The sequence below is a fragment of the Macaca nemestrina genome, chromosome 16, assembly GCF_043159975.1.
Source record: "Macaca nemestrina isolate mMacNem1 chromosome 16, mMacNem.hap1, whole genome shotgun sequence".
NCBI classification, from domain to species: domain Eukaryota; kingdom Metazoa; phylum Chordata; class Mammalia; order Primates; family Cercopithecidae; genus Macaca; species Macaca nemestrina.
The window spans coordinates 17,903,810-17,916,358 of NC_092140.1; the positions used below are offsets into that span (position 1 = coordinate 17,903,810).

The following is a 12,549-nucleotide window of genomic DNA, read 5'->3' on the forward strand; positions in this document are numbered from 1 at the left end:
ATTGCAGGGGCATGGATGGAGCTGGAGGCCACTATTCTTAGCAAACTAATGCAGGAACAGAAAACCAAATACCACATATTCTCACAAGTGGGAGCTAAATGATGAGAACTCATGGACCCATAAAGGGGAACAACAGACACTGGGGCCTATTGGAGGGTAAAGGATGGGAGGCGGGAGAGGATCAGGAATAATAACTAATGGGTTCTAGACTTAATACCTGGGTGATGAAATAATCTGTACAACAAACCCCCATAACACACATTTACCTATGTAACAAACCTGCACATGTACCCCTGAACTTACAAAAAAAAAAAGACTTAGCATATAGCTAGGTTTTTTAATAAATGGAAAATAAAGAATGCAGAAAAAATGCAAATATAAAAATAATCCCAAGTCCCACTTTGCTCTCTCACAGTAACTTGTCCTTTAGCGGTTCAAAGATACTTAGAGAAAAGCCAGTTTACTTCATTCTGGGAGGTTAATCTGAAACCACACATTTAGGAGGAGGAAACCCACCAGTAAAAATGGAGGGCTCTTATGCTGAGTATGAATAACTAACTGGGTATTGTAGTTGATCTGAAACTCAGCTTTGTTTTACAAAAGCTAATGCAGTTAGACTCAGGCCCCATATCTTTGATATCTCACAGGCAAAATTAATCTAGGGTGTTAGCACTTAGAACAGTAGTGAACTGCATAGGGGGTGATAATAGCCCCAGAGAAAGGATGCTGTGAATGGAAAGAGAAGTGAATTCAGCTATATCCACATCATGTAATTACTTAAAAATTCAATGGAGTGGTCTGCATACATTTCAAAGAATGAGGTAACTATTTTTCAGTGAGAAAAAAACTATAGCCAAGATTTATGTCAAGTGAAAATTAAGTTTCAGATTGGCATAATCATGTGATTCTACTAAACATATTCATAAATACATGATACATGTGTTTTGATATATGCATAGTAAAAAACTTTAAAGTCTTTAAAAGAAAAGATAGTTCATCCTGAACATAAGAACAAGAGGAAAGAAAAAAGACCTGCAGCTCTTTCCTCAGTGCATGCCTCTGTGCAACGACACTCATCCCCTCCGTTGGCTCCCTGCTACCTTAAAACTTAGCCCAAAGTCCCCCTCAGTCCTCCTCCCATAAGAAGATCCTGACTCCCAGTCTGATACACTATCACTTCTGTGCACTGCACAAACTAAGAGGATTGAACTGCTCAAGGCAGGTTGCAGCCACTCAATATTTGCTGAGTAACAGGACAGTATGTATCCAATACTACTTGATAAGGGAAGTACATTTCTCCTTTACTGGATTATAAATTACTTGAAAACAAAGCATCATTTACCTTCAATTCCACTGCATAAGTAGGTGCTCCAAAAAGATTTGACAAATAAAACTTTCCTCTCTTTGTTTAATTTGTCTAGCTCAGATCACAGCTTTGGCTCCCACTGACATGGAAGGCCACAAAAAAGCAGTGTCAGCTTAACATGAAATTCTCTGGCAACAGCAAAGCATTGTCCAATATCACCTCAATGCTTAGCCTGTCTCCCTCTTATTAAATTTCCAGGCCATATTAGTGTACAGCAAAAGAACACACATGGCCAGGTGCAGAGGCTCACACCTGTAATCTCAGAACTTTGGGAAGCTGAGTTGGAAAGATCACTTTAGCCCAGGAGTTAACGACCAGCCTGGGCAACACAGCGACACCCCATTTCTACAAAAAATAAAAATTTTTAAAAACCACATAAGCCTGTTGATCTAATGATCATATGATTCAGGGCAAGATTCCTGGTGAACAGATATGGGGCATAGCAGGCCCTAGGCCAGACATCTGCTGTTCTCCCACTCAGTGCAATCCAGCCTGGCAAGCTGGTTTCCTCATCAAGCTCCTGTGAGCTTGGTGGAGAAAATTCATCATCGACCTTTGAGGTTAGAGGGAACCTGAGAGATCCTCTTATGCTCAGTATTGAAAAAAACAGACCAAAAAGTTCTGATAACTTGTTTGAGTAGGAAAAAGATTCAAACTCAGGCCCTCTGATTCCACATTTGATGATCTTTCCACTGTACCCTGCAACAGGAGCATAAGAGGGCTGAACGAGGAGGGCAGGCATACAACTGGACCTCTGGAACCGGGCTCAGGACCCGGCACTGCCTATACAGCCCCACATGCAGAACCCACCGCGCGTTCCACCCTCGCTTCTAACACCACCTCTAGGACGAGTCAAAGGAATAAAACCAAATAATACCTGGATCAGAGAGGACTTCTTTAGCAGCTGCTATGTCAATGAACTTTTTCTCAGCTTTTTTCTTTTCTTCTTCATTCTGGAAGTTATCTGGGTGCCACTGCAGTGCTAATTTTCGGTATGCTTTAATGATTTCTTGCTTTTTGGCATTTCTGAGGGGTGGTAAAATAATAATTAGTGGAGAAATGTCTAACATACTATCATAAAAATCAGAAGAGCTGATTAAGATCCCACTGGCAATTAACAAACTGGTAATTAATAAACTATTAAATATAAAATAGTTCCAATGGTATCACAGACCAAAGATCTGCATACAGTTCTGGATGATCATTAAAGCTGACATCAGGCTTCCCTGGATACTCACTAAGATTACTGAGAATAAAGCACTCCTGATCTTTAGAATTTTCCCTTTTTTAAAAAAGGTACATCAATGAATTTTTTAACTTTCTGAATTTGCAAGTTACCAAAATTCAATTCTTGGCATTAAAAAGATATGACTCTGACCGCCACTTTCAATTATGCTTCTGCATTAGCTTACTTAATAGTAAGCACAAAGATTCCAAATTTTGAAAGATGATGGTTTACTTAGCGAACCACTGAGGGGTGTATCATTTACTTAGTATGTACTTTTATATAAGGTAGATCTTAATTTCAGACTTAATTCTGAAAGTACTACTTTATTTTTAGGCCTAGAGAAGGCTTTTTCTTCCTTTTTCCATCTCCTCCTCCATCCCCACCAAAAGAAAGCTCACTCCTACCCCTTTACCCTTCTTAAAAAATCCAGGCCTAGGACCCATTCATGCTACAGTGTCATCTTTGTTGCCAACTACTAATTCTCTGTGGCTGCATTATTGGTCTCTATCAAAGAAACTTGCCTATAAAATACTCAAAGTAGCTTTCTAATGGTAAAGATTGTTAGGGTTTAATCCATATGACTGAAATTACATAAGTAAAGAAAATGAATCAGAGAGGAAAAAGAGCAATGATTAGCTTTGAAACAGAGTTGATTAAAAATAGCAAAGTAAATTTTAAATTAATAATTCACCTTTTTACTCCCAAGATTTTATAATAATCTCGTTTCTGCGACTGTTTCAATAATCTTTGTGCTTTCTCTAGACCTTCTCGAATCTGCTGATCATTTTCATTGTGTTCCTGAGCAGTTTCATAATCCTGAATCGCTGTCAAAATATGTTTAAGATAATATTGTTAAGGCAAATTATAATTTGTTGCCTTTTCTTACCCTATAAAATTGATGCTAAAGTCATCATCCCCCAACCCCTTCACTCTTTGGTCATTATTGCCAAAAACTTCAAGTGATACCCCGTTAGTAACTTTGATCAAGAATATTTAAAACAGGCCGGGCACGGGGGCTCATGCCTGTAATCTCATCACTTTGGGAGGCCGAAGGGGGTGGATCACGAAGTCAAGAGTTCAAAACCAGCCTGGCCAACATAGTGAAACCCCATCTTTACTTAAAAAAAAAAACAAAAACAAAAATTAGCCGGGCATGGTGGCACATGCCTGTAGTCCCAGCTACTCGGGAGGCTGAGGCAGGAGAATCGCTTGAACCCGGGAGGCGGAGGTTGCAGTGGCTGACATCGCGCCACTACACTCCAGCCTGGGTGACAAAGCGAGATTCCATCTCAAAAAAAAAAAAAAAAGGTTTAAAAGGCATAATAATTAAAACTGAGTTTAGGTAGTTTATTATTCTCATTCAACAAAATGTACTGCTGTTTACTTGTCCACCCTCCCACATGATCTCTCCATACCCTCTGGGTAAATATGTTAATGTCAGCACTTTATCCAGAGCAATCTACCGCCATTAAGACTGGAGTGATTCTTCCCTGTGTAACAAAGACAGTGATAAAGCAAATCTGCCTGGTCAGTTATGGATTGACAACAGTGCAGAAGAATTAGATGTTTAGAAAGGGATCAGGAGGTGTGTTTGGTCAATGGGAAGCTAGAAAAAAAGAATTATAGAAAGAAAGGGAACGGAAGGAGCTGTCCACAACCTGAATGACTCAGTAACCCACAGGCTCTAACACTATTACAAACCTAAGTGTCAATCAACATACAAAACACATACAGTCCCAGTACGGGCAGTCTGGGGACTATCCACATTACATCTTTTGTTTTATTATACAGTATTTAAAAAAAAAAAAAATTTAAGACACGGGGTCTCTCTCACTTGGGCTCACTGCAACTTCGACCTCACAGGCACAAACCATCCTCCTGCCTCAGGCTCATGAAGCAGCTGGGACTACAGGCATGCACCACCACGCCCAGCTAATACACAGTATTTTAAATACTTAGAAAATACAAGGCACCTGGGTATCTAACACCATGCAGAAGAGTCAACACAACAGTCCTGAGACTACTATCCTTAGAAAAGTCTGCTGACAAGGTTGGCTTACTGCTGATGTTTGGGAAGCCAGATTTCAGGAGTGCTCCCAACATTCCATGGTAAGAATGACTCATGGCTGAACTGTTTGTATGAAAAATATAGTTTATGTAAACATCTTTCCTTCTGGGAGTCTGCGATTTTGGTGCAGGCCAGGCAGAAGGTGTCTAGTGACTAGTCCCCCACAAAAATTCTGGGTGCAGTGTCTCTAACGAGCTTCCCTGGTAGACAACATTTCACACATTGTAGAATTTCTCATTGCTGGAAAAATTAAGCTTGTCCTTTGTGACATCACAGGGAGAGGAGTCCTGGAACCTTCTGCCTGGTTTCCTCCAGATTTTCCCCCTTACACCTTTTCCCTTTGCTGACTTTGCTTCTTCACTGGAATGAAAGCCCTGAGTACCACTCTATGCTGAGTCCTGTGTGTCTTCTTACCAGATCACCAAATCTGGACCCCACTCACATTTTTCTCAATATTCTCCCTGGAGAGATAATTCCAATAATAGATTGCTGGGTTCAAATTCTTGTTTTTATGAAAATGCATTTCACTAGGAGAAAAGACATCTGAACACTCATCTTGGCAATAAACAAACACAGAGGGAATGTAAGGCACCTTGGGCAGATTAAAATGAGAAAGATATTGGGGTAAGACTGAGACAGCCAAATGCAAAGGGGTTCCCGGAAAACCTCCATCTGCTCTGCGCACTGGGAGGAGTGCACGCTGGGAGGAGTGCGCACGGGGGTGGAGCCTTGGGAAGTTCGCACCATTTGCAGTGGGGAGGAGCCTGGCCCCTCCCTCTTCTTCCTGGGTGGAGCCTGGGATTCAATCTGCAAGGTGGGAAGCACACTAGCTGGGACTTTGGCCTTGTAGACAGTCCCTGTTTCCTTTTCACCCAATAAATCTTGCCCTCTTCAAATTGTCTGTGAGCCGAATTTTTCGTGGCTGTGTGACATGGACCCCCTGTCTTTAGCTGAACTAAGGAAAGAGTCCTACAACAAGACTAACAAATTTTGACAGGCTACACACTGCATAGAAAAACGAACCGCCACCACTTTGGCCCTGTGGCACTGGGGAAGGGGACCCTTCCATCTTTTATCCTAAAGTGAATTCTCGCATCAGTGCATCATTAAACTAAATGTTCCTACAGCCCAACCCACGGGGACGTAAAAAACTTCTCCCAATTTAGTATAAAAACAAAACCATCATAAATAGTAGTAAGGTTTAACTTTACAATTAACACCCATAGCGCAACACACAGCTTAGTAAGGAAACAGACCTTGAAGGAATACAACAGGAAAATGTTTCAGTATATACACAATTTTGCGACTTGTGCGGACTCTACATTTAAAATATGTTTTCATTCTTACATGTTCAGGGTATCTCCCTAAAGCAGTCTTTTGTATCGTATTTGTGTTAGAATTTAAGGTGAACACATTTCCCCAATATAGGACAAAAATATAAAATTATAGGTTGTTTCCTATATTCACATAATTGCAGATAACTAATTAGAAACCTAAGTATGGATAATGTAAGACTTCCCACAGATATACCTAGACAGACCATTTTAAATTACACTTTCTCAGACTCCACAATCTAAGAGACAATCTAAGGAAGAAAAAAAAAAAAAAAAAAAACCCAATAGACAAAAACGCAATGGGGAAAGGACTCCCTATTTAATAAATGGTGCTGGGACAACTGGCTAGCCATATGCGGAAAACTGAAACTAGACCCCTTCCTTACACATTATACAAAAATTAACTCAAGGTGGATTAAAGACTTAAATCAAGGACCTAAAACCATAAAAACCATAGAAGAAAACCTAGGCAATACCATTCAGGACATAGGCATGGGCAAAGACTTCATGACTAAAACACCAAAAACAATGGCAACAAAAGCCAAAATTGACAAATGGGATCTAATTAAAGTAAAGAGCTTCTGCACAGCAAAAGAAACTATCATCAGAGTGAACAGGCAACCATCTGACAAAGGGCTGACATCCAGAATCTATAGGGAACTTAAACGAATTTATAAGAAAACAACCCTATCAAGAAGTGGGCAAAGGATATGAACAGACACTTCTCAAAAGAAAACATTTATGCAGTCAACAGACATATGAAAGAAAACTCATCATCACTGGTCATTAGAGAAATGCAAATCAGAACCACAATGAGATACTATCTCACACCAGTTAGAATGGTGATCATTAAAAAGTCAGGAAACAGATGCTGGAGAGGATGTGGAGAAATTAGGAATGCTTTTACACTGTTGGTGGGAGAGTAAATTAGTTCAACCATTGTAGAAGACAGTGTGGTGATTCACCAAGGATCTAGAACTAGAATTACCATTTGACCCTGCAATCTCATTACTGGGTACATACCCAAAGGATTATAAATCATTCTAGTATACAGACACATGCACAGGTATGTTTATTGCAGCGCTGTTCACAATAGCAAAGACTTGGAGCCAACCCAAATGTCCATCAATGATAGACTGGATAAAGAAAATGTAGCACATATACACTATGGAATACTATGCAGCCATAAAAAAGGATGAGTTCATGTTCTTCGCAGGGACATGGATGAAGCTGGAAACTAACACAGGAACAGAAAACCAAACACCGCATGTTCTCACTCATAAGTGGGAGTTGAACAATGAGAACACGTGGACACAGGGAGGGGAACATCACACACTGGGGCCTGTGTGGGGTGGGGGGCTGGGGGAGGGATAGCATTAGGAGAAATACCTAATGTAGATGATGGGTCGATGGGTGCAGCAAATCACCATGCCATGTGTATACCTATGTAACAAATCTGTACATTCTGCACATGTATCCCAGCACTTAAAGTATAAAAACATACACAAACACCCCCATCCAATGTTTATCCCATCACCATAACTGAAAAGTAGAATAAACCAGACATACGTCAGCCCTAGATAAAGAATACCATGTTACATATTAGCCAATTCATTTTCTAACCTCTGAATCTAAAAAAACTTATCTATCCCAAATTACTTTTATTCTATATTCCCTTCACATTCCTAAGGAGCAATTACTAGCTTAGGATGGGAGACGTAAGCACACACGTTTGCCTACCCTCCTTGCCACCGAAATGACGAAAAGTAATATAACCATAGCAGCACTGAAGACAACAGCAGACCAGTAAGTTTGATAAATTTCTGGAAGATAGGAAGTGGGAGCACATTAGTAATAAACCTAAGTAGAGAGAACCATAATGTAAGCAGACACTATAAGAGGCCCTGGAAGATCTGGAAGCCATTCTCTTTGGCCAAGGACCCTCAGTTTGGCAAGCAGAAGTAGCTATAAGGCAACTGTCAGGATAGTCCGTAAGATGACTACAGGATGGCTGGGCAGGCTCTGGCCCCTGTATATGGAGCTGCAGCATTAACCCCTACTGTAAGCAGAGTGAAAGGTGTGGCTGTGGAGCGCCCCTGTAGGGCACGCACACCTCTACAACAAACCTGGAACAAACAAAAAGTGGTCCCACCCAGAAAACCAAAGTTAAATAGATCATTTTACTGACCCCCTGATCAGTTAAATGAGTGAAGCAGGGCTCATCAGGGCAGCTGGGCAAGTGCCACCAGGGACGTTCTCCAGTGAACAGGTCCTAGTCACTTACGGCCTGCCCTGAGCTCCCCAGCACAGACCAGCATTTGAAAGACAGGTGCACACAGCTATAAGTGATTCCCTCTCTCACCCTGCCAATCCATTAGCAAGTTCCAAATCAGCTTTCCTTCACAATATAGCCATCGTTTAACCACTTCGCAGCATTTCCATAGTTAGCACTGTGACACGGGCCACCATTCACCTGAATCATTGAAACAGTTTCCCAACAGCTGGGAAGCTGTTCCCAGCTTCCACCCGATTCCCCTAAAAGTCTACTCTCAATGCAAAGAGATCCTTTGAAAGAATATAGTACATCTGACCTCCAATATAAACAAGCCCCATGGAACACCAATATTCTCCTGCTGCATAGTACACAAAAGAAACAAGGTAAACGGATGGGGCAGCTCCAAACTCCATTTTCAGCAAAACAATACAAAGAAACTGGACAAGGGCTGCTAAAAGGTGCTAATATTAGCCATGAACCTAAGATGAGGAAGGAAGCAAATAGTGAGAAAGCCAAATGGTAAAAGATCACAGAAAATGCTGACAAAATATACCTTCTAGGAGTATGGGCTTACCCTGAAGTGACAAACTATATCCCTTGCATATTACAAGAACCAGGAAATCTAGAGTGCACATAGGGGAGATAAAGCAGAGGCCTTACTGGGGCAAGAGAGAGGTAAAGAAGAGAATACAATGAGAGGCAACAGCGAAACAGCCTGTGCGGCGCATCCCAGAGAACAGCAACTGCATGCTCCCTGAAGGTGAGGGGCTCATCCTGAAGTGCAAAACATATACCCTTTAGTGTAGCAAAGGAAGGGGGTAGAGGGGCGAGTGGGGCTGGCAGCAGATGACCTCCTGGCCATGGTTTGGTGCAGAGAAGTAGAGAGGGCAGGGCTAGACAGCAAAATCATTTTAGCAGGAAGCAGAATGTCTGTGGAAACAGGAAAGCAGAGAGTACTGCGACTATTAACTAAGAAGGCTGCCCTGGCCCCAGCACGCCTTACACGCAGAAAACAAAGAAACAAAACTGACATCCAGAGGACTAGCACCACAGTCAGTTAGGGCAGTGAACTCCAACTCATTTTATGATGAGTAATAATTTTTTTTTTAACTGGCATAGTATCACTTAAAAGATATTTAAAAATCAAATCAGGAAAAGAACATGTAAAACTTATCTAATGAACATGCATCAGAAAAACATAGCCAAAGAATACTATTTTCTGAATAGCCATCAGAAAAACAAAACCAAAGAAAATTCTGGGCAAGCATCATAGACCAATTATGTAACTTAATCTAATCACTTCCATTAAGGGGAATCACAAAGCAGAATCAGAACTCAGGAAAGAGACCAGAAGATGATGAGGAGGTAAAAATGTGAGCAATCAGGACTCAAGAAAAATAAGAACAAATCAAAACTATCGTAGACATGAAGACAAAACAAGAAGGAGGACAAGGGAGAAGAGAAAAATGAAGGATCTAACAAAACGAAATAGAGAGTTTTAAAAGCCTGAGATTCATGTGTATTGCATATTACTTTTATAAAAATAAAAATGTTCTAGCGCTATGTTGCTAACAATTTCAATATACTTAACTATATAATTGAAAATATTAAAGATTATAAATTTCATTATGTATTTTTTACAATTAAAAATAAAACCACTGACCACCAACCAAAAAAAAGCAGATATACAAGTCATAAAATAGGGGTAATAGTTATACAGGAAAACAAAAATGGAAATAATTATATTGGCAACAGATGTATGACTGATCCATATCTGACTTCTGTCCAAACACTGTCTTAATGTTTACAGAGTCGAATATTGGCGTACAAAATTATAATACATAAATAAAAACAACACAATGTGACACAGCCTATCGTAAAACATGAGACACAGGAATATACATTGGCAGAAAAAATTTCACAAAAAAATACTGAACACATTACTAAAAAATAATTCTAGATAGCTACAATTCTCAACTATGACTACACATTCATAAAGGGCACACATTTTGGTGTTTTTCAATTCAACGTTTTTACTGTACAACATTCTATTTTCTCTTTTTAAGGGTGTTAACTACTTTAGATATTCCATGTAAGGAGATTCATACAGTATTTTTCTGTGTGTGGCTGGGTTATTAAATTTAGCATAATGTCCTCAAATTTGTCTTTATGGTAGATATTAGAAAACTTCCTGCGTTTTAAAAGCTGAGTAGTATTCCATTTTTTTGTATTCCAAGTTATATGTATCCACTCATTTGGTAAAGGAAGTTTAAATTGCTTTCACCTATTGGCTTTTGTGGATAATGCTTCAATGAACGGTGTGCAAATAACTCACTTGAGCATGTATGCAAGAGATGAGATCTGTGCTGCATTCTGCTTCACTGCTTTGATGTCCTGCCTTTATACCCATGCCAAAGTGCTTTGGTTACTGTAGCTTTGTTTGGTGTTCAGACATTATGTGTAATGCCTCCAATGTTTTTCTTCTTTTAAGATTGTCAGACTTTTCATGGTCCCTTGAGATTTCATGTAATTTTTGTGGGTTTTTTTCTATTTTCAGAAAAGTAACATTGGGAATTGAAAGGCGTGCTGCACGTGTGGCTCACTGTGGGCAGCACGGCCATCTTCACAATAGTATGTCTTCTGACCCTTCAACAAGAGCATGCTCAAGAGTGTGGTGTCTCATTTTCATATTTTGTGAATTTTTCAGTTTTCCTTCTGTTACTGATTTCTAGTTTTATTCCATTTGGGCCATCAATCATAGTCTGTAAAATTTCAATTTTAAAAAATGTGTTAAGACTTGTGGTGTCACACATGGTCTATCTAGGAAAATGTTTCATGAGCTACTGAAGAGAATGTGTGCTCTGCTGTCTGTATACATTTGTTAGGTGTAACGGTTTTATGGTGCATTCAAGTTTTTTGTTCCCTTATTAATATTCTATCTTGCTTTATTATTCATTACTAAAAGTGGGATCCTGAAGTATCGTGCCATTATTATACTGCTGGCTATTTTTTGCTTCAATTCTGTGAATATTTGCTTTATGTGTTTGGGAAAACTGATGTCAGATATATTCATAGATTCTCAATGAATGAACCCTTTTATTATAATTTAATGTCCTACTTTGTCTCTTGTGAATTCTGAATTAAGTAAATCTGTCATATCGATAAATGCAAATTTGCTTAACCTATTTAAAAGAATTTCATTGGCTCAAAAAGCAAAGCCCAAACAAAACATTTTCACAGAGAAAGCTGTCACTAAGTCACCTCCCAGTAAAGCAGCAGTCTTTCCAGAGATTGTTCCAAACTTTTACAGCACAGGTGATTCCAGTGTCTCCAGAACACTGAAAAAAGAAAACTTCTAAACAATTGCACTGAATTCTTACCCTAATTAATAGTTTACTATACATAGAAGTCTGTGTTAAAAATCATTTTTCCTCTGAATTTCTGAGAAGCTGCAATATTCCCTTCTGGCATCAGACGCATTCATATCACTTTTGGAGATGCACTTTAAGCAAAATAAAAAAAGAATCCAAGAAAGATGAAGACATGATTAAATTTTTAAAATGAAGACAGAAAAACCCAGAAAGGCAGTGAAAGGAGTTCTGGGGCAAAAGATGTGCGGCAGGCCAGGCACAGCCAGGAGTTATAGGGCTAAAGAATATCTTCAGAGCGAAAAGAAAAAAAAAGTGAAAAGAAAAAAAAAGTTAAAAAAAAAATGTATCTTCACAGAGAGCAGATCTCATTCATACAAACTGTGTCATTAAAAATCTCAAGATGTTCTTAGTAAGACAGAGGCATAGGTTTCTTCTGGCAGAGAAACAGTAGCTCTAACTCGGGGTAAAGCTCACCAAACACTCCTGCGCCAAGTGAGAAGCATACTAAAAGTGTGGCCGTGTGTGAACAAGTGACTCCATGCATCTGACACTGGTTGGTGAAACGATTACATCTCCTTCTCTAAGGATTCAAACACAGGACTTGAGGCTGCAGCTATACATTAGTCTACTAAATGGCTTTCATTTCCTTACTATCCGCAATTATAGTTAGAGGAAATAATCTAAATACTACAAACATTATAAAAGTATACTAACACATACTTAAAATGTAGTTGAAAGATAAGATGGAAATATACTAACTTCCTTAGTATCAGTAGTATACGATCGAGAGGCTATCTAAAGGTGACAGAGCAAGAAACAAACTTGGGTATATTAAAATTTATTTATATTATATTAAAGCTGTAAATATAACCAAAAGATCAAATACTCAACTAAAATTGAAGGTGAG

At 39.3% G+C, this 12,549-nt stretch overlaps 1 protein-coding gene across 1 annotated transcript in view; it reads right to left on the reverse strand.

Annotated features, from left to right (window-relative positions):
* Nucleotides 1-12,549, reverse strand: part of LOC105477439 (DnaJ heat shock protein family (Hsp40) member C3) — a 108,399-nt gene that overhangs the window by 5,412 nt on the left and 90,438 nt on the right. Inside the window, exons 10-11 of the mRNA XM_011733942.2 lie at nt 3,286-3,418; nt 2,244-2,392 (exon numbers count right to left, since the gene is read on the reverse strand). Coding sequence (XP_011732244.1) covers nt 2,244-2,392; nt 3,286-3,418 — 282 coding nt within the window. The remainder of the gene's footprint in view (nt 1-2,243; nt 2,393-3,285; nt 3,419-12,549) is intronic.